The 26,875-nt window shown below is 42.5% G+C and overlaps 1 protein-coding gene across 1 annotated transcript; it reads right to left on the bottom strand.

Annotated features, from left to right (window-relative positions):
- SLC36A3 (solute carrier family 36 member 3) lies at positions 1–26,875 on the bottom strand. Its single transcript, XM_052643547.1, has 10 exons — positions 26,736–26,875; positions 24,699–24,789; positions 21,520–21,608; positions 18,880–18,975; positions 14,389–14,473; positions 13,168–13,386; positions 9,399–9,497; positions 8,898–9,064; positions 3,411–3,580; positions 1–269 (listed from the first exon to the last, which is right to left on the bottom strand). Exons 1-10 carry the CDS (start codon positions 26,873–26,875, stop codon positions 1–3), a joined length of 1,425 nt encoding a protein of 474 aa, XP_052499507.1.

Raw genomic sequence — 26,875 nt, forward strand, 5'->3', positions numbered from 1 at the left:
TTATGCATAGACACCTGTGGAGTTGGCTACAGAATGGTTGATGGGTTGGGTCAATTCATAGAGGGCTTGGTATGTTCCAAATACACACCCCAAAAGGCCCAGGATGCTGATCATGATGTCCTTCACAATGGTGATACAGTTCATGTCTTCAGGGTAAAAGGTGATGAGCTCCAGGAAGGGAGGGATGATGAGGGCCAGGGCACTGCTGCTCACGGAGCCCACCAGGGAGATGACCAGGTCCAGGCGGGGAATGAGGATGGCTGAGACACCTGTGGGGGGAGAAGAGGTTTAGAATCATGGAATGTTCCTTCAGGAAGAGAGCCCAGAAACAAACCATTTATTTGGAGCCTTATAATTCCCAGATGCCTGAGACACCATCTGGAGAGGTGAGAAAGGAGCTCATTGTCCACTTGAGCAGCAGATCAAGCACTGTGGCTCTGGACTTCCACATCTGTTTTAACACCAATATACATGCTCTCCTTTCATGCTCTATCTATTGAGTTTTTCCGCATATAAAGTTTATTGATAAGGATTCTCTATCACCCATCTGTAATGGTCTTCTCATTGCAGAGTTGGGGAAGTCTAGAACTCTAGAAGGAATGGGTCATGTCCAAGGTCACATAGAGCTGAGATGAGAATCCAGTGAAATGCCCAATATAAGGCCCTTTCTACCCTACTAGGCTGCCTCTAATGTAAGTGAAAGAACTTGGTACACTGTAGGTGTTTGATAAATGCTTGACCCATACTCAGACACCGCATCTACAGTCAAGTCGTACTGACTGACACAATACAGTCACTGTCTAGAAGCAAGGATGGATAAGCAATAAGATACGGCTCTGCTGCTGTCAGGATCCCAGCCACTGGTTTTCCTACTCTTAAAAGGAACCTGATAAAAAAGGAAGACTTAGAACATGCAGACAGCATTAGGTGGCTCACTCACTTTCTCTTCTCTTCCCATTAACGCTCTTGGATTTCCATATTTTATAAATACAATGATCATGTATCATGGATTTTTTGGGGGGGTCCAATTTTGATAATATTTGAATGAAGAAATATATATATTAATAATTTATGTGATTTAACTTTACACAGCCATATGATTTTCCTATGAATAAATTAAGAAAAACCTCTTATGGAAAGCACTCAGACTAGCTTGCTGTTTCTTAAAGAAAACACCACCTCTTTTTGAAGCTGCTCCAGCGCATCTAATCAAAGAACGAGACAGACTCATAGACTCCTACGGTTGAGAATCCATCACCTCTCTGATGGGATGATCCTCATCCACAGTGCTCCTTCATTAGATATTTAATAATTTGCTTACTGGAGGAGGTACAGAGAAGTCAGTGTCTGTTCTTTAGAAGAGCTCATGCAGATAGCACAGAGAGAAGACATGCTCACAGAAAGCTATTATGTAATGTGGAGTGAAGGAGTGCTCTAGAAGGGTCAGATCTGGTCATGCTAACCCATTGCTCAGGGCCCTTCCATGGCTCCCCACTGCCTGATCTCCTTAGCACAAGGTCCCTTAGGACTTGGATCTGATTTGTGTCTTATCCTCCCTTATGCTTTCAGTTCTCCAAAGAGGCTGTACATCAGTACTGTCCTCCAATCTTTGCATACCCTGCTCCCTATATGTGGTACATTCTCCACTCCTCCCTGCCTCTTAATTATCTTTAGGTCTTAACTGAAATATTACTCCAGTGGAGAGGACTTCCTGACCTGGCTCAGGCTAAGTTATAGGACCTTCTCAGGTGCTCTTAGAGCAGCCTCCTCTTACAGTCTTAAATATCATCTGGTACATCACTGTGTACCATCTTCACGTTCACCACAATGTGCTATAATTGTTTCCCTGCATATATTTCCCACTCAAATCCTAAGCGTCATGAGGGCAGGAACCATGTCTTTTTCATGATTCATTATTGTATCCCCTGGAAGGCTGCAGTCCCTGGGGTCGCTGAGGGTCGGACAAAACTGAGCGACTTCACTTTCACTTTCATGCATTGGAGAAGGAAATAGCAACCCACTCCAGTGTCCTTGCCTGGAGAATCCCAGGGACGGGGGAGCCTAGTGGGCTGCCGTCTCTGGGGTCGCACAGAGTCAAACACGACTGAAGCGACTTAGCAGCAGCAGCAGCAGCAGCACCTAACACAATGTCAGGCACATAGTAGGTAATTATGATTGCTGAATGAGTGAAGGATAACTGAATTGACAGATGAGTAAGCGAGGAAGAAGAGGTCTTTCAGTGCAGAACAGAAGCAGCACATGTCATCGAAAGTCAGCTGTCTCCAGTGATGCTCTTTCCCTCTCAAGTGGCCTGAACTACTCAGTGCTCCTCTTCAATGGACACCTTTCCTACTGGGAATGACCTCAATACAATACACTTACAGGTTCCTGATGTCTTGGTACAGACTGGGAACCTTCTGTAATGCCTTTAAGCCAAGCAGGTGTGCTGTTTCTGCTTCCAGAATTCCAGTTACAGGGAGTACAGCATCTGGCAGTTTACTGTTGGGTCTGCTCCAAGCCTTACACACTTTCTTCTGACCATGAACTGAGACGGGATTCCCTCAACTGCAAATACAGAGTCCTGGAGACTTTAAGACAAAATTTACTCTTTCTCTCTTGCACAATAATCCTACAGTTGTTTGAGATACAGATACAGAATGTACCCAAACCTTTGTTTCTCCAGGCAAAACCTCCCTAGTTCTTTCCTTTATTCCTCACAGGCCACCATTTTAAATTTTCTTAGAGAAAGCATTTCCCAGCCCTATTCACAATGTTTCCCAAACATCTACAATGGCGCCTGATATCAAATGAATGAGGAAATGAATGAATAGAAGGAAGAAAGGGAGGGATGAGGGAAGGGAGGAGAAAATGACTTCCAAGATTTTAACAAAGCAGCCCTTTGAGGTTCTTCCTATAGTTAAACACCACCTTAACAGGACTTCACATTAATTTTTGACAGGAAGGAATATGGCACAGTGGAAAACACAGACTTTGGTGCCACACAACCTGCATCCAAATCTCAACTGTGTCACTTAGCAGCTATATGATGTGAGCATGCTACTTCATTTCCTGGGTCACAGTTCCTTCAGCTGGTAATATTACATAGTTAGGCTGTCCTAGTATTACATAATCTCAGTGTTGTGCCTGACACATAGGAGGCATATAGGAATGAATAAATGACACTTCTTTCTCCCACAAACCAGCCAATGTATTCTATGTGTAGATAGTAGAGATTACTGTAACATTTACTCTGTGACAGTTCTGTTAACCCATTTTTCAGCTGGAAACTTGAGGCTCAGGGAGGTAAAATATGTTGCTTGGCTGGTGGCCGAGCCAGCGATAGTGGGGTAGCTGTCAGTGTGGCTCCAAGCCACAGCACTGGGCAAAGAGAGCCCTTTCGTCCTACTCACAGGTCAGACAGACCAAGGCTGTGCGGACAGACAGGTCTGCAAACAGCGCCCAGCTCTCTGACACCTGGGAGATGATGATGGGGATGATGATCTCAGCTGGGACATGGAACTGGAGGGCATAGGTGAAGAAGATGCCAATGGAGTACATCAGCTTGACTGACTGGTACAACCTGTAGAGAGAGAAACACAGCACATGAAATTCGATGTGGCTCCAAGGCAGGGCCATGCAGGATTTGCTCACTGCTTGGAAGCTGAGATTGTTAGATTACATCACTACCTAACTTCCATTGACTCAGCCTGACTTGTCATTAGAGCCACTTGGGAAGTTTATTAAAAGTGCACATTCTTGGAGATTCTCATTTAATAGGCTTGTAACTCAGGAATCTGTGCCTTCTTTTTTCTTCTGTTTTTGTTTGTTTGTTTGTTTTTTAAGGTATATCTGCATAGAATAAAGTTCACAGTACAAAGATCATATTCCCTCCCACCTTTGATTCCCAGTCTCCAGTTCTTCCCTCCACAGGCAATTCCTCTAACAATTTTCTTGAAGCCCCTCCAGAAATACTGTAGATACAAACTTATACAGAATGTAGGTACACATACAGAAGCACCCTTTATGTACCACTGATTTTCTTTTGTTCATTAAATATTTCTTAGATATTGTTCCCCATCAGTACACATATATCTGGCTCTTCTATTTAATAGCTGCTGATATTCCAATTGCATGGATATACTATAATTTGTTTAATTTTTAAGATATTTTTATTGGAGTATAGTTGATTTACAATGTTGTTTTAGTTTCAGGTATACAGCAAAGTGGATAAGGTATATATATATATACATATCCCCTCTTTTTTTTTTTTTTTAGATTCTTTTCCCATATAGCCATTACAGAGTATTGAATTGAGTTCTCTGTGCTGTAAAGCAGGTTCTTACTAGTTATCTATTTTTATAATCTTTAACTGCTCCCCAATTAATAGACATTTAGATTATTCCTAGTCATCTGTCAGTAGACAATGCAGCAAAGAATATGCTTGTACATATACCTATGCACATATAGTATACAACCCCAGATGTAAAACTGCTGAGTAAAAGTATATGTGATTTAACATTTTGATAACTCTCATAAAAGGGAACCCTCACACAATGTTGTAAATTAATGCAGCTACTGTGGAAAGCAGTACACCAATTCATTATAAAACTAAAAACAGAACTACCATATGACTCAGTAATTCCACTCCTGGGTATGTAACTGAAAAAAATTAATACTCGGATTCAAAAAGATACATGCACTCCCATGTTTGTGTGAAAGTTGCTCAGTTGTATCCAACTCTTTGCAACCCCACGGACTATACAAGCCAGAATACCGGAGTGGGTAGCCTTTCCCTTCCCAAACCAGGGCTCGAACCCAGGTCTCTTGCATTGCTGGCAGATTCTTTACCAGCTGAGCCACAAGGGAAACTCCTATGTTTATCACAGCATTATTTACAATTGCCAAGATATGGAAGCACCAGATGAAAAGATAAAGAAGACATGGTTTATGTATATAATGGAATGCTGTGCTGTGCTTAGCTGCTCAGTCGTGTCTGACTCTTTGTGACCCCATGGACTGCAGCCTGTCAGGCACCTCTGTCCATGGGATTCTCCAGACAAGAGTACTGGAGTGGGTTGCCATGCTCTCTTCCAGTGGATCTTCCCAAACCAGGGATTGAAGCCAGGCCTCCTGCACTGCAGGTGGATCTGAGCCACCAGGGAAGCCCAACAATACTGGAGTGGGTAGCCTATCTGTTCTCCAGGGGTTCTTCTGACCCAGGAATCTATCCAGGGCCTCTTGCATTGCAGGCAGATTCTTTACCAGCTGAGTTACCAGGGAAGCCCGTAATGGAATGCTACTCAACCATAAATAAGAATGAAATTCTGCCATTTGCAACAGTGTGGATGGACTTGGAGGGTATTATGCTAAAGTGAAATAAGTTAGAGAAAGACAAATACTGTATCAGTTCAGTTCAGTCGCTCAGTCGTGTCCGACTCTTTGAGACCCCATGAATTGCAGCATGCCAGGCCTCCCTGTCCATCACCAACTCCCAGAGTTCACTCAGACTCACGTCCATCGAGTCGGTGATGCCATCCAGCCATCTCATCCTCTGTCGTCCCCTTCTCCTTCTGCCCCCAATCCCTCCCAGCATCAGAGTCTTTTCCAATGAGTCAACTGTTAGCATGAGGTGGCCAAAGTACTGGAGTTTCAGCTTCAACATCAGTCCTTCCAAAGAACACCCAGGACTGATCTTTAGAATGAACTGGTTGGATCTCCTTGCAGTCCAAGGGACTCTCAAGAGTCTTCTCCAACACCACAGTTCAAAACCATCAATTCCTCGGCCCTCAGCTTGCTTCACAGTCCAACTCTCATATCCATACATGACTACTGGAAAAAACCTGCCTCTTGAGAAATCTGTATGCAGGTCAGGAAGCAACAGTTAGAACTGGACATGGAACAACAGACTGATTCCAAATAGGAAAAGGAGTTGTCAAGGCTGTATATTGTCACCCTGCTTATTTAACTTATATGCAGAGTACATCATGAGAAGCGCTGGGCTGGAAGAAACACAAGCTGGAATCAACACTGCTGGGAGAAATATCAATAACCTCAGATATGCAGATGACACCACCCTTATAGCAGAAGGTGAAGAGGAACTAAAGAGCCACTTGATGAAAGTGAAAGAAGAGAGTGAAAAAGTTGGCTTAAAGCTCAGCATTCAGAAAACGAAGATCATGGCATTTGGTCCCATCACTTCATGGCAAATAGATGGGGAAACAGTGGAAACAGTGTCAGACTTTATTTTTCTGGGCTCCAAAATCACTGCAGATGGTGACTGCAGCCATGAAATTAAAAGACACTTACTCCTTGGAAGGAAAATTATGACCAACCTAGATAGCATATTCAAAAGCAGAGACATTACTTTGCCAACAAAGGTCCGTCTAGTCAAGGCTATGGTTTTTCCAGTGGTCATGTATGGATATGAGAGTTGCACTGTGAAGCAAGCTGAGTGCCGAGGAATTGATGCTTTTGAACTGTGGTGTTGGATAAGACACTTCAGAATTCCTTGGACTGCAAGGAGATCCAACCAGTCCATCCTAAAGGAGACCAGTCCTGGGTGTTCATCGGAAGGACTGATATTGAAGCTGAAACTCCAATACTTTGGCCACCTCATGCAAAGAGTTGACTCACTGGAAAAGACTCTGATGCTGGGAGGGATTGGGGGCAGGAGGAGAAGGGGACGACAGAAGATGAGACGGCTGGATGGCATCACTGACTCGATGGACATGAGTTTGAGTAAACTCTGGGAGTTGGTGATGGACAGGGAGGCTTGATGTGCTGCGATTCATGGGGTCGCAAAGAGTCAGACACGACTGAGCAACTGAACTGAACTGAACTGATGTTATACACTGGAAACTTATGTAACATTGTACATCAACTATACCTCAATAAAAAGAAATGAAAAATAAAATTTTGATAGCTTTTGACATATTGCTCATTTGTTGTCCGAGCACAATGGAGTGCTCCATCCTTGGAAAAACACAGTGTGTGAACACATGCTGGTTTGTGCAACTGTGTTTTGTAAAACTGACATTTCTATTATTAGGAGTGAGACAGAGCAATTTTTCAAATATATAAATTGTTATTTTTGTTTTAATTTGCCTGTGAACTATTTGTTCACACCCATTACTTCTTGGTCTTTTACTTATTCCTTCTTTAAGGCTCTTCTGGAGAATTTCATCATCAGCCAGGCTCAGAGAAGGTGTGAGGTCCTTATGACACCTGATGCCCATTTTTTCCAGCTGATATCCCAGAAAGAAAGTGCCCTGTCCAAGGTAGTGGCAAACCAAATTCCCCAGAATAAGAACAGCATACTAAGTTGATATCTTACTGGTATAAAATAAGTCACAATTTCAAGGAAATTCCACATTAATTATCTCATCCAGTCATTACCACAACACAGTGAAATGGGTAGGACTGGTGATATTTTTCTCATTTTACCGCTGTGGCTTCATGGGAAATGAACCACCCTCCCCTCTCCCCCACCCCGACCCTCCACCCCCTCTGACTCGCCCCCCTCCTCCCCCACGGACCGCCCCCCTCCCCATTCTACTAACTTCCAAAAGACCAAGGCTGTGGGGGAGACTAACAATGATAGTAGCTAATACTCAGTGAGCATTTACTGCACACCAGACACTTTTCTAAGCGTTTTATATATTTGAAGCCAATTTGCCCTCACAGTCACTCCCTAAAAGACAGTGTGGCAGTCATTTGTGCTGCTTAGCTGCTCACCAAATACCTCCGAGTTTTTCAGATACATGGCAGAATTTCACTTCCGTGTCTTCTGGAGTGAGGCATGGTCACTTGCTTTGATTGATGAAGTGTGAACAGAAGAGACAGGTCACTTCCAGAGAAATTTTAGGGCCTTCATGGTGAAGGGTGTGATTCAATGTGCTCTTTGCCATGGCAACCAATGAAGTTTCAGGGAGTGGCTGGCTGATCAGTCTGGGTCTTAGAAGTTGGGATGGTGCAGAGCTGAGCCCCAGCCATCCCATAATGGACATGTAGAATGAGCATACAATTAAACATTTGTGTGTGTTCAGCCACTGAGATTCTGGAGTGGCTTATCTTGTTTATTACCAGAGCATAACCTATCCTGACTGATACAAATAGGCAAGAGTATTACCCTTATTTTACCGAGGATGGAAATGAGGTCTGCAAGATTAGGTAGCTTGTTCAAGGTCACATGAGAACCAGGATCAAATCCCATTGCTCAGATGTAGAATCTGTGCTCTTAAACACTTGGTTCTACTGACAGCTTAGTCATTCTGCACCTACTACTGCCAGAATAAGGACAATGGCTAATACTCGATGAATGCTATACAGCAGTGCCCCAGATGTTTCTTGGATGAATGAATGAATGAGTAAATGAATGAATGATTAATGCAAGAACTTCAGTCAAAGTTCCAAGTGGGGCACAGCAATGGCAGTCTAGGCCCATTTCTGGAATTGGGGACCTAAGTAGTTGTCCATACACAGGACCCTCAATCACTATATCAGTTATACTTTTTGTTGTTGCTGTTTCTGTTCCCTAAGCCCTCCCATTTCATTCCTGTTTGAAAGCCTTTGAACCACAAAGTCAGACAGAATTCAGTTTCAACTTCTCATGAACAACATGAACTGGGAAAGTTACTTACAGCCTTTTCACATATCAACTTCCTCACCTAATTCAATGGAGTTGATAATAATAATGCTAACCCATAGGGCTGTTGAGAGAATTAAATGAGATGATACACAATGCCTGGATTATTAAATGTACCTGTTATTATAACACAGATACTAGCAGTCAATATTTTGTTGTTATAATGACTCAAGGATGCCCCATTCTGCTGCTGAGGCCCAGACTCTGTGACTCCCCTCCTCTTCCCCCCAGTCCCAGATGGGCAGGGACGTACCAGCAATTGGGCAGGTTGAGGGTGATGCTGGCCTGGGTGTTCGACCCAAACTTCATGTAGCCCAGTGTCCCCAGGCAGATGTAGAGGACGATGACAAGGGACATCCCCAAGTACAGAACAAAGGAAAACTGCTGTGGATACTTCATCTGGTTTTTGAGAGGTAGAACCTGGAGGTGAAAGGCGGTTAAGAAAGAAACGGTAGAAGGAGAGAAAGCAGGTTTCCTCTCAAGGTTGGACATCCATCTCCAGGTGGCCCAGAGTCAGGAAGGGTCCACATGCCCTTTCATCTCCTCCCACATTTTCTATAGCCAAGAGTGCCTTGTCTTCAAGGCTTGGTGTGATGTACAGAGCAGGTGGCATCCTCCAAATGGGGACTGACTTTCCCTTCTGCCACGAGATCATATTCTGCATTTTACATAAGTACTACTATTTAAACACCTGGAACAAAGACTGGCTTCCATAGAGAGAACTGGGGACTCTCAAATTCCACACCCATCCTACCATGCCGACGCCTTCAAATGTGAAGATGGCTGTACCAAAGAACAGTAAGAAGGTCTTCCAGCTTGCCATCAAGGGTAGATTCCTGGGATCTGGAATCTCCTAAAAGGAAGAAGAAGGGCATTGGTTTTTCCAAGGCACAGAAGTCACCCCAAATCTGGTAGAGAGTTAGGCTTGCCTGACGTCAACAGAGAGTATTAGAAGCACCCATGAGAGATCTAAAGCTGAGTCAGCCTTCTCAACTTTTAAAAAAGTTACTCCTTTTACATATAGCATACAATTTACCATGTTAAACATCTTGAGTGTACAATTCAGTGGCATTAAGAACATTTACACTGTTGTACAATCATCACCAATTCCATCTCCAGAACATTATCATCATTCCCAGCTGAAACTGTGCACCCATTAAATAATAACTCCCTATTACCCAGCCCCCCTGGAAATGCCTATTTGACTTTCTGTCTCTAAATTTGATTGTTCTAGGTACCTCATATAAGTGAACTCATATAATACTTCTCTTTTTGTGATTGACTTATTTCACTAAGCATAGTGTCCTCAAGGTTCATCCATGTTGTAACATGGATCAGAATTTTATTCCTTTCCAAGGAATACATTATATGTGTTTAATTTTGATTTACCACATCTTTACATGGCAAAAGGAACCCAGGGAGGAGAAGGAATTGCCCAAGGCCACTCTACCAGTCGGTGGCACAGTCCAGATATGAATTCAGGTCCTGTGTTTTCCAGTCCTCTAACACCTCTTTCCCATCACTTCTCTCAGAGCTGTGAAGTACTGGCACAGCAGCTACCACCGATCGAGAAGGAATGATTATTTTAATAAGATTCCTGTGGGCAGAATAATGTCTACATCATAATCCCTGGAACCTTGAGTATGTTACATTACTTGGCAAGGGAGAATTAAGTTTCTAGACTGAATTAAGGTAGCTAATTAGCTAAATTTAGTAAGAGATTAGCCTGGATTATCTGGGTGGGCTTGGTGTAATCACTGCTGCTAAGTCACTTCAGTCGTGTCTGACTCTGTGCGACCCCAGAGACGGCAGCCCACCAGGCTCCCCCGTCCCTGGGATTCTCCAGGCAAGAACACTGGAGTGGGTTGCCATTTCCTTCTCCAATGCATGAAAGTGAAAAGTGAAAGTGAAAGTGAAGTCTTGTGACCCCATGGACTGCAGCCAACCAGGTTCCTCTGTCCATGGGATTTTCCAGGCAAGAGTACTGGAGTGGGGTGCCATTGCCTTCTCCGGTGTAATCACAAGGGTCTTTTAAAGTGGAGGAGGGAATCAGGAGAGAGAACCAGAGAGACGGCAGCATGAGAAAGACACGGCCTGACAGTGCTGGCTTTGAAGAGGGAAGTGGGCCATGAGCCAAGGCCTGAGGGCGGCATCTAAAAGCTGCAAAAGGCAAAGAAACAGATCCTCCCCACAAGCTTCCAGAAAGAAATGTAGCCCTGCCCAGTGAGACCTCAAGAGTTCTGAGATAATTTTGTGTTAAGTTACTAGATTTGTGGTCATTTGTCACAGCAGCAGCAGAAAACTAATACAACCCCAGAGACTTTCAAAGAAATGAAACTGTAATAGGGAATTTCACCCACTCCAGTGCTCTTGCCTGGAAAATCCCATGGGTGGACGAGCCTGGTAGGCTGCAGTCCATGGGGTCACTAAGAGTCGGACACGACTGAGTGACTTCACTTCACTTTTTCACTTTCATGCATTGGAGAAAGAAATGGCAACCGACTCCAGTGTTCTTGCCTGGAGAATCCCAGGGATGGGGGAGCCTGGTGGGCTGCCATCTCTGGAGTCGCACAGAGTCGGACACGACTGAAGCAACAAAGCCAGTGGAGGTGATGGAATTCCAGTTGAGCTATTTCAAATCCTGAAAGATGATGCTGTGAAAGTGCTGCACTCAATATGCCAACAAATTTGGAAAACTCAGCAGTGGCCACAGGACTGGAAAAAGGTCAGTTTTCATTCCAATCCCAAAGAAAGGCAATGCCAAAGAATGCTCAAACTACCGCACGATTGCACTCATCTCACATGCTAGTAAAGTAATGCTCAAAATTCTCCAAGCCAGGCTTCAGCAATATGTGAACCGTGAACTTCCTGATGTTCAAGCTGGTTTTAGAAAAGGCAGAGGAACCAGAGATCTAATTGCCAATATCCGCTGGATCATGGAAAAAGCAAGAGAGTTCCAGAAAAACATCTATTTCTGCTTTATTGACTATGCCAAAGCCTTTGACTGTGTGGACCACAATAAACTGTGGAAAATTCTGAAAGAGATGGGAATACCAGACCACCTAACCTGCCTCTTGAGAAATCTGTATGCAGGTCAGGAAGCAACAGTCAGAACTGGACATGGAACAACAGACTGGTTCCAAATAGGAAAAGGAGTACATCAAGGCTGTATATTGTCACCCTGCTTATTTAACTTATATGCAGAGTACATCATGAGAAGCGCTGGAGTGGAAGAAACACAAGCTGGAATCAAGATTGCCAGGAGAAATATCAATAACCTCAGATATGCAGATGACACCACCCTTATGGCAGAAAGTGAAGAGGAGCTAAAAAGCCTCTTGATGAAAGTGAAAGAAGAGAGTGAAAAAGTTGGCTTAAAGCTCAACATTCAGAAAACGAAGATCATGGCATTTGGTCCCATCACTTCATGGGAAATAGACGGGGAAACAATGGAAACAGTGTCAGACTTCATTTTTTTGGGCTCCAAAATCACTGCAGATGGTGACTGCAGCCATGAAATTAAAAGACGCTTACTCCTTGGAAGAAAAGTTATGACCAACCTAGATAGCATATTCAAAAGCAGGGACATTACTTTGCCGACTAAGGTCCTTCTAGTCAAGGCTATGTTTTTCCTGTGGTCATGTATGGATGTGAGAGTTGGACTGTGAAGAAGGCTGAGCACTGAAGAATTGATGCTTTTGAACTGTGGTGTTGGAGAAGACTCTTGAGAGTCCCTTGGACTGCAAGGAGATCCAACCAGTCCATTCTGAAGGAGATCAACCCTGGGATTTCTTTGGAAGGAATGATGCTGAAGCTGAAACTCCAGGACTTTGGCCACCTCATGCAAAGAGTTGACTCATTGGAAAAGACTCTGATGCTGGGAGGGATTGGGGGCAGTAGGAGAAAGGGACGACCGAGGATGAGATGGCTGGATGGCATCACGGACTCGATGGACATGAGTCTGAGTGAACTCCGGGAGATGGTGATGAACAGGGAGGCCTGGCGTGCTGTGATTCATGGGGTCGCAAAGAGTCAGACACGACTGAGCGACTGAACTGAACTGAACTTCCATAACAGCATCATTGTGAAGATTTGGTGAGTTAATCAACATAAAGAACTTGGCACAAAGTAAACTGAATTCCTTTATCATCCATATATCCCTTGTCAACCTATCACTATTACAATTTTCATTGGTTACTTGATTGAGGTTTATCTCCCCAAGTGATTGTAGCCTCCACGAGAGCAGACAGGTCGTCAGTTTTACTTATTACTGAATCCCCTGTCCCCTGTACATTGCTTGGATCACAGAAGGTATCAATAACTATTTGTTGAAAGACCCATTGCTATCTAATGTGACAACGACAATGATGATGATGGTGAGTAGCTTTTATAGCCTGTGGGGCAGAAGAGTTCACAGACATCACTTGAGCAGGAGTTCACCTTTCTCGCTGTCATCTGCCCATAATGACAGTGTCTCAGAAGCCCTGGACCTTGACCCTTCTGCAGTGGTTTTGGGCACAGACCTGCATGATATACTGAAAGATCAGAGCCATGCTCCCCAGGGTGGTGATGTTGGCCAGTGTGGAGAAGATGGACAGCACCCTGAGGTTCTGGATAAACACCAGCAGGATCAGGAAGGGCAGGATCGTCAACATGTAGAAGCGAATGTCCACGTTGGGGGTCAGCACCAGGATCTTCCTGGGTTCACAGGTTTTGGAGGTCACGTGGGCTTCTTCCACCATCTGATGTGAAGGACAATGAAAGGCAGTATAATTATAGCTGCTACATTAACAAAGGAAACCCAGTTAACTTTCAATTTCAGATAATTAACAGATAACTTTTTAGTAAAAGTATGTCCCAAATATTATACAAAGATACACTTGTAGTAAAAACAAATTGCTGCTTATCTGAAATTTCAACTTAATTGGGTTTCCTATACATTTATTTGTCACATTTGGCAATCCTAAACTGTAGTACCCATGATTGTGACAACCGGAAACCCTTAGAATCATCGAATCTCATGGCTGAAGCATCATTCTGTCATCTAGCCCAGCCTCTTCTTATGTACCAAATAGTTTTCTTTCATATATCCAGAGAACAGGAAATGATTACACAGGAGTATCTTCTTCAACTTTAGATAGTCCTGAAAATTAGAAAGCTAGAATTTGAGCAAAATCTGTCTGAATATTCTATCCATAATGCTTGTCATAGTTTTGACTATTTGAATGCACAAAAACAAGTATACTACTTCTATTTCATGAAGCCACGAAAGAATGCTATGATTGACTTGTAATGCCTGTTAGGAATTCAATGAGGGCAAGATTGCAACTTGTTTGCTTTAGTTATCTTCTACATGACAACCTTGAGATACCTAAAGAAAATCTCATCAACACTTCCAGGCTAAAAATTCTCAATTATGTCTGATTGGACATGACTGTAAGCCATCCTGGCTGCATTCCTCAGATGTTGCTTTGGCTTCCTATGATCTGTTTAAAGAGTGATTTCCAGGACAGAAAGAACTCCCAACTAAAGCCTAATTAGGGAGTAGCAATCCACTCCAGGACTATTGCCTGGAAAATTCCACGGACAAAGGAGCCTGGTAGGCTACAGTCCATGGGGTCACAGAGTCGGACACGACTGAGCGACTTCACTTCACCATGATCCAAAAGCTTTACTTTTGCTAATGCAACCCTAGCAGCAAGAGGTCTGCTTTCGCCCACTCTGCCCAGAAGAGACCTCTTTACCTGTTGTAAACTGTCTGCCATAAACATAAAATAAACACTGCAGAAGCCCAGTTGGGTGATGATTAATAAGAAGCTGACAGTGTACCTGAGAAACAAAAGAAGAGGCAGACAGAAGGAGAAATGAATTATTTTTAATGCATTTATTTTTATTTTTTGAGGCAGTTATTTCTTTTGTTATTATTTTTACTATTTCCTCATTTTTTAACTTTTAAGTTTAAATTTCAAGCCCACAGTAAAAGTTGAAAGACTAGTATAATTAACATCATATATCCTTTCACTAGATATACTGATTGTTAACTTTTAGGTCTAACTGCATTATGTATAGATGGAAGAATGTGTTCATCCATACACACATACACACACACATTTTTCAGAACTACTTTAAAATTAACTGCAGATGTTATAACATGTCAACCTTAAAGACTGTAACACTTTCCTTAGTACTATGATATCCAACTTCAATATCCTCAGATATATAGTCTGTTTTACTTTATTTTTATTTATTTTTACTTCTTTTTTTGGCTGTGATGCTGGGCTTGTGGGATCTTAGTTCCCTGACTAGGGACTGAACCTGGGTCCTCAGGAATGAAAGCTCTGAATCCTAACCACCAGACTGCCAGGGAATTCCCAAATATTTTAAACAACCCAATTCCCTCCAAAATATCTTTTATAGCTGTTTTAAAATTTTCTTTGATTCAGGATCTAATTACATTTCATATGTTGCATTTGCCTATGTTTCTTTAGTCTTTCTTTTCAGGTAGAGCAGCCCTATACATATCTACCCTTTTTGTTTCCCATGACATTGGTTTTTTGGGAAGAGTCTAGGCCATCTGTCTTGTAGAATGTTCCACAGTGTGGACCAACATGACTGTTTCCTCATGATTCAGAAAAGCAAGCCTACCACATAGGTGATACTTTGTACTTATATTTCATCATATTGGGAGGCACAGGATGTCCTGTGGTTCTACTGTGATGTGAATTCTAGGCCTCTCCATTATAAGTACACATTTCCTGCTTTGCAACCTGTAGGTAAAACTATGAGATGGCATGAATAGCCTGTCTTCCTCAAGCCAAAGGTTTTAAGATTCATTGATAATCTTTGCTGAATCAGTTATTTCATTGGTTGGTTGCAAGGTGTTCTGTCATTTTATCTAAGTTTATTAGCTAGCATCTAAGAAAAATGCATTCTCTTCCTCATTTTTAATCACAATAAATTCACATTAATTATTCTTTATTTAATATATTATATTCTGCCATTGTCATTATTCTTCTGGATTCTTAAATTGTCCTGAATTTGGAGATGTATTTATTTACTTTTTTGTGAGAACATTTTGAGAGTTCCACATTAAAAAATTTTTTTAATTGGAGGATAATTGCTTAACGATGTTGTGTTGGTTTCTGATGTGTAACATCATGAATCAACTGTAAGTATACACATATCTCCTCCCTCTTAAGCCTCCCTCCCACCAACCCCTCTATCCCACCATTTATTTTTTTCAAAAGAACAAAAATATGTTCCTCTACTTAGGTTCTAATGTTTAGATCGATGTTTTTCAAGACTGGGTTGTAGTAACCAATGCATCAGAATCATCTGAGGTTGGTGATTCCTCGCTCTCATATCAGCCTATTGAGTCAGAAGCTTGGCAGTGTCATGTGAGACTTCAGAAGGGAGATTTATTTTTCTCTTTATAATGAAGATTTTCAAACATACAAGAAAGCAATGATAATAATTCAATGACTCCTTATGAGGTCATCCCAGCCTCAACAATTAACTTTTAGGCAATCTTCTTCCATCTATTCCTTCACCCCCACTGCACACAAGCTTCTTCTGTTGGAGTATTTGAAGTTAAGGGAAAAAAATAAGCAAGGTGAGGGGAATATAGCAAATTAAACTATTTGAAGTATTCCACCTGTAAATAATTCAGTACGAAGTTCTAATGGACAAGAATTTAAATAAAATATAACCATCATGCCCTTAATCACCCCTTACAAAATTAACAATAATTTCTTTCTTTTTAAAAATATTTACTCATTTATTTGGCTGCACCTGGTCTTAGCTGCAGCATGAGGGATCTTTGATCTTAGTCACGGCATGTGGGAACTAGATCCCACATCTGATTTAGGGATCAAACTGACCAGGGATCGAACCTGGATCCCCTGAATGGGGAGCATAGAGCCTAAGCTACTGGACCACCAGTGAAGTGTCACAATAATTTCTTATATCATTTAATATTCCACCATAGTCAAATTTTTCCAATTTTTTTCAAAAATATTTCAGAGTTGGTTTCTAAACAAGTCTCTACGTTGCATTGTATTATTATGTCTCAAGATTTTTAATCTGCTATATTCCCCTCACCTTGTTTATTTTTTTCTCTTGGAATTTTAATTTTTTTGGTTGGTGTTGAAGATACCAGAAAATTTCCTTGTAGGATGTTTAACTTTCTAGATTCAGTTGATGAATTCATAATGTCATTTACCTTGTTCTTCTATCCCCTGTATTTCCTATAAGCTGATGTTAGATCTAGTGGTTTGATAAGATTGAGGTTCTTCCTTTCTGTTTCGGGCAAGGGTATTTCAGAGGTGGCTCTCTGTACTCCCTATTGAATCCTATTACAAGACACATTATGTCTGGTTGTCCAATGTCCAAACATGAGATGACTAGAAGGGGTCAGGTGATGCCTGTGTATTCTTCCTTTATCATCTTCCAATGACCTTTCACAATGAGGATAGTTGCTTACATGGATTAGATAATTTTAAATCAAACTCCCCAGGTATCTCTTAGCACACTAAAGATGACAAATTATTGGTTTAAATGAAATAGTTTCCTAATTCTTTCTCAGTTACTGGCATTCTTTCTCATTGCCCCAGAAAAATGGCATAGGGTAGTGGGTGAGAGCTGAATGTTCTAGATTTCAGTCTGTGCTCTGCCATTAGATTCCTGGGTAACTTAAACCAAACTTATGACTCTATCTGGTCTTAATTTTCTTCCATTTGAATAGATATAGATATACTGATCTTCAAGGAGCCTTCTTGCCTGAAAGTTTTATTCAGGGTGTCATCAGAAGCTGATAACTTGGTGAGAAAGGATGGAGAGTTGTGAGATCTCTGTTATTACTGCCCCATGCCTCTCCTGTCTGACAATCAGAGTGATTCCTGACATTCTCAAGAGAGGAGTTGCAGGAGGGATCTTAGCAGGTGAGGGACTGACTACTCCTTGAGGGCTCTGTTGGGAAAGACTAACATGTTAGGTGCTTGCTTGAAACTCTGCTTCCCCACTATCTGTGTCTTTGATCCTAGACATGTTATTCTATCTCTGTGAGCCTTGGTCACCATATTTCTTCCCAATAAAGATGCACCACCTACCTCACAAGGTCATTGAAATGATCAGAGGTGATCAGATACGGGAAAGCATTTTGTATACCATAGAGTTTTTATCCCATCAGTGAACAAGCTAAATTGTAACGTTCACTATTAGGAGAAGGATTAAATAAAACCACAGGATCCATCTATATGGATGGGGAACATTGTGAGACTTACAAAACAATGAAGTCAACTTGTACGTCCCAATGTGGAAAGAAATTAGAGACATAATGTTAGATTAAAGAGCAAATTTCCAGTGAATATTCCAATTAATATACAGGAAAATACAAAATATATATTTGCGCTAGCACACATATATCCTGTTCATGCAGAGAGAAAGTCTAGAGGAATATTTACTAACTATATATCAGTGACTTCATTTTATTTATTTATTTTTGGCCACACTGCACAGCTTGTGGGATCTTACTTCTCTGACCAGGGACTGAACCTGGGCCCTTGGCAGTGAGAGCTCAGAGCCCTAACCACTGAACCTCCAGGGAAGTCCTGGAGATTACTTCTTGAATGGAGAGTGGGACGGGGGATGGAGCTATCAGAGGAGATTCTCTATATCGGTCAATAGTTTTCAATAAAAACATATTTATTTAAAACTTTTGTTACTCAGGTGGTGTGGTGGTAAAGACTCCACCTGACAATGCAGGAGACACAAGAGATAGGTTTAATCCCTGGGTTGGGAAGATCCCCTTGGAGAAGGGAATGGCAACACATTCTAGTATTCTTGCTGGGGAAATCCCATAGACAGAGGAGCCTGGTGGGCTACAGTCCATGGGGTCAAAAAGAAGCTGGACACAACTGAGCATGCCCATACAATGTACTAGCAGTAAAGGAAGAACGGGTGAGCATTTTTGTTGCTGCTGTTGTTATTATTACTATTACTCCTGTGATATCTGGGCTTCCCTTGTGGCTCAGCTGGTAAAGAATCCGCCTGCAATGTTGGAGACGTGGGTTCGGTCCCTGGGTTGGGAAGATCCCCTGGAGGAGGGAAAGGTTACCCACTCTAGTATTCTGGCCTGGAGAATTCCATGGACTATACAGTCCATGGGGTTGCAAAGAGTTGGAAACGACTGAGCGCCTTTCATTCATTCATTCATTTGTGATGTCTAGGATGACTACCTTCCCCACACTGAGTGTGTCCTCAGCCAGGCATTTGGGCAGGTTTGGAGACTGTACATCATGGCTTCTCCATAGTTCACAAAAGTCTTCTGCAGCCTAAAGAACGAACAAACAATGCATACCTTATTTTTTTTTAAGTACAATTTATTCCCAAAGGGAGTAATTACTATATGTTCATGTATTGATATGGAACATTTTGGTAATTTTCTAGCAATGGTATTATTGAGTTATTTTATAATGGTACACTTTTTTTTTTAATGGTACACTTTTAAAAGTTTTAGAATTCTGCCTCTTATTTTTTGTAGTTGTCTTTATTAACACTAATTTTTAAGTGGCTAGTAGTAGTATTTAGGTGGACAGAAGCTTGGAATTGATTAGGTCAGCAAACGAGGACAGTGAGGATGTGGAAGCTGTGAGGTGTGCAGACCTAGTCAGGGGGAGGGGGAGAGAGAGGAATGAGGTGTAAGTATGGCCAAGAGAGTGGTTCTACCTTTTCTGAACTGACATTCCCTTCTTCACTTCTGAGAGTGCTGAAACATTTAAGATGCTTTCCCTGGACCAGATCCCATGCAAAGGTGATCTTTAGCCTCCTGCCCAGCACCCCTGTCAGACGTGACACCCCAGTTCTAGCCCATCCCTCTTCCCCCATCCTGCCTTCGCCAGGCAGCCCTTCCAAAGGGAGGCAGAGGCCCTCTGGGCACTGCTGACAAAGCAAGTGGGAGCAAGTTGCCTATGTCCCTGGAGTTAATTGCAGGACCGAGGGGAGTAACTTGGAGAGAGAAAGAGACCCAGGCTTGTCAGGAAACCAGAGTTTACGTATCAACACGTCCCCCTCAGACGGCCAGGAGACCTTGAGCAAGTCTCTTTATACTTCGGGGCTTCAGGTTTTTTTCTTCACATGCAGGCTGGGTTTTGGGGAGAAGACAGTGAGAGATGGATATGGTGATGCACTGGGAACATGGCACGATGCTTCGTTTTTATGATTGTTCAATGTGCCTGGCATTTGAAATACAGACGAGGTTACATTGCATAGGACTGGAAAGCATATTAGTCTGAGGATTGCAAATTCAAAAGCAATGGGGACCAGAAAGCTATCGGTATTGTGGTGAGAATGACTGGGTGTGAGACAAAACAGGGATTCGTGGAGACAGAGGTCAAGGCTCTGGTGCATGTCCTGTTCCGAAAGGGGTTGATCAGGATGTGGCTCTAGCTGAATGATGCAGGAATGAAGCCACAGAGGTAGCAGAATGTCTAACTGGCAAGAAGGTGTAGATTTTTTTTTTTAATGTGAAATCTCCAGGTTTTTAAATGTTGGCTAAAAACAAAAAGCCAAAAAAACTGTAGAAGTCCTCCATAATATATCTAAAAGCTACTATGAGTCTGTAACCCTATATTAGAAAAAGAAAAGAAAAAACAAATCAACAAAAACAAAAGTCAGGGAAAGGCTATAATAAATGACATATATTAAAAGGCTGTATGGTGGTAAAATGGTCCCAGCAGGCTTGAGGGAAGAAAAAGATTTGCAGATAGGTTAAGGGGTAGAGTCAGACAGGTCTCGGAATACCAGCTCTGCCACTTCCTAGCTGTGTGACATTCAGCAAGGCATTTAACTCTCCCAAGCCTCAGTTTACTCATGTGTAAAATGGGAATAATGGTGCCTACCATAAAATTTAACTGTAAGGAATAAACAAAAGAAGGCTTGCAAAACTCTTGCTATGTACCTGGAACAACGTAATTGTGCAATAAATTTAATTGCTAAATGAGTAAATGCTCTTAACAGTGTTTCATGAGCTGGAAAGTACTTCACAAGTTAGGTGTGACTGATACATACTCCAAATGCACCAATTTGGGTTATGATAATTTGACTTTATGAGAAGCTTTATTTAACTTCTCTACTTTGACTCACAAGGCCTTTCTGCACAGTGATGAGGACGTATTTAGATTTGCCTGCCTTGGGAGCAGCTGAGTCCTGTGGAGAGAAAATCTCCAGGCTGTGGCTGTAAGGAATTGCTAATTACTGTGAGTTGCTAGTTTATATATATGAAATTCTCAGCATTTTTTTGCCTTGCACTGCATTTGCCTTTTTTTTCTGGAATTTTGTTTTACATTTAAGTTTTAAATATATAAACATTGTGTTGTATATATGCTTTATTAGAGATTGAAATCACTGTGAATTATTCACCTCATTGCTAACTATGTTTTTTTCACTAAGTTGTCCCAGAAAGGACTTACTTGGAATAAATTTCCCTTCCAAGGTGTGTGTATTGGAGCTAGGGGAAGACTAGGAGATAGGAGGTGGAGAAATTAAGAGGAAGTATCTTGAATACACATGGGTGTGTATAGAGCAAATTTGCATTTCTTATTACTTCTGATCTTTCTAGGAATGGATACTTGGGCTCATAGGAGCTTGGCAAAGTGCTCCAACTAGTCAGCAGCAGAGCTGTGCCTGGAACTTGGAGTTTCCAGTAGGATTTTAATCACTCCCTTGACCGCCTCAGAGCAGCAGGGGTGGCGGCCTGGAGAAGTGGCCAGCTAATTGGAAATTGGGTCAGTGATCCTGGGAAACTCAGCACACCCTCAGTTGGAACCTGGTGCCATTTGGTGATAGAGAAGATAGGGACAGAGAAGCAGAACTCTCACCTCTGACTTAGGTGATGAGCACAATTCAACAGGATGACCATGCAATGCACGGTGAGGATCCCAATGGCCAGCAGGCTGACAGGACCGACCTGGAGGGGAATGGAGAGGTGGGCACAGTGAATCACAGATGGACGCTCCCACACCTGGCCCTCTCCCTGCTTAGGTGCTGGGGTCCCTCTTATAATAGAGGTTTTGGGATGAGAACCCTAGGATGACAGCCCTCGCCTGAATGTCCTTGTACCCCTAGATGCTCTGGCTTGAATGCTCTTCTTGGCATCACTGCCAAGTGGCTGTCCAACCTGTGCTAGAATACTTCTGATAACAAAGAGCTCATTACCTCCCAGACAGCCCATGCCTTTCCTCATCTGCCTTTAGTTCCACTTGAGAACCCTCATTTCTTTTCATATCCCAGCCCTTACCTCCTCCAAGATGCTTGAAGACCAAGGTTCCTCTTAAGGATTAGTTTTCTTCTTCTAGTACGGGGTTATCAAAAGAGGCACTATTGACATTTTGGGCCAGCTGATGTTTCTGTTGCAGGGGCTGTCCTGTACATTGTGGGTTATTTAGCAACATCTCTGGCCTCTACTCACTGGATTTCAGAAACATTCCCTCTCTTTCTCTATCCCAATTTGTGACAACCAAGAGTGGCTCTAGACATTGTAAATGTCTTAGAGTATATTAGTCACTTGGTTGCACTGAGCTCTGTGCAGCCTCATGGACTGTAGCTTGCCAGGTTCCTCTGTCCATGGGATTCTCCAGGTGAGAACACTAGAGTGGGTTGCCATTTCCTTCTCCAGGAGATCTTCCTGACCCAGGGATCGAACCTGTGTCTCTTGCATATTTTTAAAGTATTTATATTTATTTATTTATTTAGCTGTTCCAGGTCCTAGTTGCGGCATACAAACTCTCAGTTGCAGCATGTGGGATCTAGTTTCCCAAACAGGATTGAACCTGGGCTCCCTGCATTGGGAGTGCAGAGTCTTAGCCAATGGACCACCAGGGAAGTTCTTCTGTTTTATTTTTTTAACTAAAAATTGCATGTACTTAAAGTGAACATGATTTGATATACATACACAAAGAAATGATTACTAGAATCAAGCTAATGAACAAGTCTTCTCCTCACATGGTCTCCATTTTTTAAATATGTGATGAAATTAAAAAGTAGGGCTTCCCTGGTGGCCCAGACACACAAGATTAAAAAGTAGGGCTCATTATTATTATATTTTGGCCATGCTGCATGTGGGATCTTAGTTCCCTGACCAGGGGTCAAACCTGTGCCCCCTACAGTGTAGAAGCATAGAGTCTTAACCACTGGACCACCAGGGAAGTCCAAGCAGGCCTCATTATTAATCATTATTTCCCAAGTATGATCACAGGGCAGAGAGCTAAGAGGGACTCTCTCACCCTCTTTGTGTTGGACACCTGTGACTTTATAGATGTGACCTATGCTAATAGTATCAGGAAGAAACAAATGAGAGATGAAGAGTTCCACTAGAGTTCACCAGAATGTAGCCTCCATATAGCAGAAGACTGTTTTTTGGTCTTGTATACATCTATATTCCCAGAGCTTAAGAATAATAAATGCTCAATATATATTTCTCAAATGAATCATGATTAGAGGTTCTGATGGGACTTGGAGGATAAAGAAATCACCTAATAACTCTTAGGAAGCAAAAATCAAAGGATAAAGGAGTTGTCTTAAAACGCAAAGACTGCACCGGCAAAGAGAACCTGGCTGAAGGCCATGTGCTAATAATGTTCTTCAAAAATTCTAGAACCCTGAGAATTCTAAAGGGGGAAAGGTCCCATCTCTGTTGGAACTGATACAGATTGGAAGTCATGTTGGAAGCCAGAGTTTCAATGTGCCTGTTTTAGACACGAGGGCCATTTACACTTGGAGAGGAGAAATTTGCTTCAACTAAATTGAAATCATCTATCTATTCAATTCTGTAGAACAAACTGGAACTTTCAGCATGCCAGTATCTACAAGTAGGTATTGTGTAAAGGAGGGTGTAAAGATGAATCAGAGAGTTCCTGCCCTCAGAGATTTCAGGTAAGTGAGGAAGCTGGGAATGTAAAAAAAATGAGCATGTTCCATCTTTGTAAGTGCTGTAAGAATTCCAGGTTAGATAGCTACAAGTTCTAGAAAAACACAAGGTGAAGGAAATTTAACAGGAGACAGAGGAAGGGGATTTCAGAGGACTTCAGAAGGGGAAACCAAGAATCAGGATTTTTAAAATTTTACAGAGGAGGGGGATTTCAAAAGACGGAAATAAGGGAGATGGGAACAAGATAGAGGACAGAGGTGGGAGGGCGCAGGAAGTGTCATGGGATTGGTGGAGCCTTTGTCACCCTCATCTTCCAAAATTTCTCACAATCAAATGGATGGAAACAGGAGTTACACACTGAAATGCCTGGAGGTGCCAGGCTGTTGCTGTCAGTGAACGAAATGGCAAGGATATAATCCCAGGCAGTTGGGAGAACTGTGGCAAAGTAGATTCTGAATTAGCATGTGAGTTATGGTGAGTCTTTAAGAATAGTGGTAGGGATGGGGAACTGGATGAAGGTGGTCAAAAGTAACAAACTTCCAAATATGAGATAAATAGGTACTGGGGATGTAATGTACAACATGACAACTGTTATATGGTATATTTGAAAGGTGCAAAGAGAGGAGATCCTAAAAGTTCTCATCACAAGGAAAAACAATACCTATTTCTATAATCATACGAGGAGATAGATATTAACTAAACTTATTGTGGTAATCATTTTACAGTATATGCAGTATGTGTGGTAAGTCACTTCGGTCATGTCAGACTCTGTGTGACCCTGTGGACAACCATGGAGCCAGCCAGGCTCCTCTGTCCATGGGATTTCCCAGGCAAGAATACTGGAGTGGGTGGCCATGCCCTCCTCCAGGATACGCAGTATACCTTAAATTAATATAGAAGTGGTTGTCAATTATATTTCAATAAAATTGGGGAAAATATGGCCTGTCCCCTCCAGGCATGTTCCATTTAGCTCCAGGTTGGCTCCAGAGGATTGATGCCAACATGTTCATTTCCCATTGCAAAGAGTGCTCCCAAATTGCCCATTGATAAACAATGCTAAGGCTGTAGGAGCCTGCCAACCCTTTCCCTTAAGTGGGGAGACGTGGTTCCCATCGCACAGGTCCATCTTACCAATAAGCCGGCATTTTTCATGGCCAGAGGAAGTCCCAGGAGCCCTGTGCCAATGTTGCATTTCAGTAAGTGAATCAAGGTTTGCATCATCCTGTAGGGGGAGCACGGGGCAAGAAAAGGGTATGTTAGTGGAAGAAAACGTGACCCAGAGCTCGGGCTTCTTTCGGTCTCTCTAGCACCCTCTGGTGGGAAGATGGACAAAATCAGATGAAATGGACTCTCCATTTTATTCTGTTCCCAGGATCTGTTCTGCAACCTCTGATACAGAGCTGGTGCTAGTTCAGGTGACTCAACAAATATGTACCACACACTGTGCTGTGCTGTGCTTAGCCGCTCAGTCGTGTCCGACTCTTTGTGACCCCATGGACTGCAGCCCGCCAGGCTCCTCTGTCCATGGGATTTCCCAGGCAAGAATACTGGAGTGGGCTGCCATTCCCTTCTCCAGGGGATCTTCCCAACCCAGGGCCTGAACCCAGGTCTCCCACGTTGCAGGTGGATTCTTCACCACATGAGCCACCAGGGAAGCCTACCACACACTAGGCTCTAAATAAAAAGTTAATAACCATTGCTACCATCCCGGATAACTCCCTGCTGCTGCTACTGCTGTGCTGTGCTCAGTTGTGCCTTACTCTTTGTGAAAGCCCCTGGACTGTAGCCTGTCAGGTTCCTCTATGGGGTCTCCCAGGCAAGAATAATGGAGTGAGTATTTCCTCTTTCAAGGGATCTTCCTGATCCAGGAGTCGAACTCAACATCTTTTGTGTCTCTTGCACTAGCAGGCAGATTCTTTACCACTTGAGTCACCTGGGAAGCCTGGATAACTCTGGGCTTCCGAATAACTGTAACCTGCCACGCTCCTCTGTCCATGTAGTTTTCCAGGCAAGAATACTGGAGTGGGTTGCCATTCCCTACTCCAGGGGATCTTCCTGACCCAAGGATTGAACCTGCGTCTCTTGGGTCTCCTGTATTGGCAGGTGGATTCTTTACCACTAGCACCACCTGGAAGGCCCCTCCAAACCCTCATGTTGTTATACTTTATTTAAATAATCACTCATTGCGTCTGAACTATCAATATCACAACCAGATATGAAGTCAAGACCTGGCTTCAATAAAATTATCACGCATACCTGTGTTATTTCATTAGGAAAAATTCCTGGAATGGTATTATTGATCAAAGGACTTTTATTTATAGTTACTTATACTTAAAAAACCCTAAGTAACACAGTATGAAGTTTAAAAGGTAAAACAAACAAAAGAAGAACCAAAAAAATCTTATATAGTGAACATAAATGTCTCTTCTATCTGCCTCTCAGTCTCCCAATTCTCTTAGCCAGAAGCAACCACTAAGGCCAGTTGTGTGTGTGTACTTAAGAAAAAGCATACATCAAATACTTGTATGTTTTATATAAATATGTTAGGACTTGACATACATTATAGCATTGCCATCTAGAAAGCTACCAATTTAATTCTTCCTAAAACAACATGAAAGTGGGCATTTCCTGACATCCTTATCCAACACTGGGTATTGTCATTTACAATCTCTATGCCATGGATATTATCTGATCTGATTACTAAATAATAGTTTAATTGGCAATAAAGCCTTAAGGAAAGGAGGCTTGTGTCTGAGGTTATGGTAGTAAAAGTAGGGACATAGGGCTAGGAGGTAAACTTTTATTTTCTGGATGGGTTTGTATGAGGAAGGGAGGGGTGGTGGGGAGAGAGAGAAGAAGGGAGAGAGAATATGAATAATAGCAGTTGTCGAAGGAGTGGAAAGCAGCCAGCCTGAGATAGAAACTTCTGAAGAAAGAGCAGTCAGCCTGGTATAGAAAACTGTTCCTGGAATCAACAAGTTCATGTTGGGGATGACTACCTGTTTTTGCAAAACCTGTGAAAAAGTTTGACATGGGTAAAACTTTTTAGATTCTAAAGGTTTCATCTTTAATCCATGTGTCTTCTGTTCAGTGGGGTTAAATGTGGCCCAGCGCCGTGAAGGCAGCAGTGCCTGACCTCAGATGGGGAAGGGCAGTGTGGCCACTTACGACAATCCACTGGCTTCCTCTGCACGATGGATCCTCTCTGAAGTGATACTACTACTACTCTCCGAGAGTGACTTGAACCCATCATCCAAGTACTTGGGCTTGCTGGTGTTGTCCCTTGCAAGCAATGAGATCTTCAACAT

This window comes from Budorcas taxicolor, chromosome 7, assembly GCF_023091745.1.
Source record: "Budorcas taxicolor isolate Tak-1 chromosome 7, Takin1.1, whole genome shotgun sequence".
NCBI classification, from domain to species: Eukaryota; Metazoa; Chordata; class Mammalia; order Artiodactyla; family Bovidae; genus Budorcas; species Budorcas taxicolor.

Excerpts from the sequence above, each read along its gene's own strand:
- SLC36A3 (XM_052643547.1), bottom strand. The coding sequence starts at position 26,875 with ATGTTGAAGATCTCATTGCTTGCAAGGGACAACACCAGCAAGCCCAAG. Across the intron at positions 9,065-9,398 it reads CATTTGAAGGCGTCGGCATG|GTTCTACCTCTCAAAAACCA; the intron begins GTAGGATGGGTG and ends TTTCACCTCCAG. Across the intron at positions 3,581-8,897 it reads CTCAACCTGCCCAATTGCTG|GTTGTACCAGTCAGTCAAGC; the intron begins GTACGTCCCTGC and ends CTCTCTCTACAG.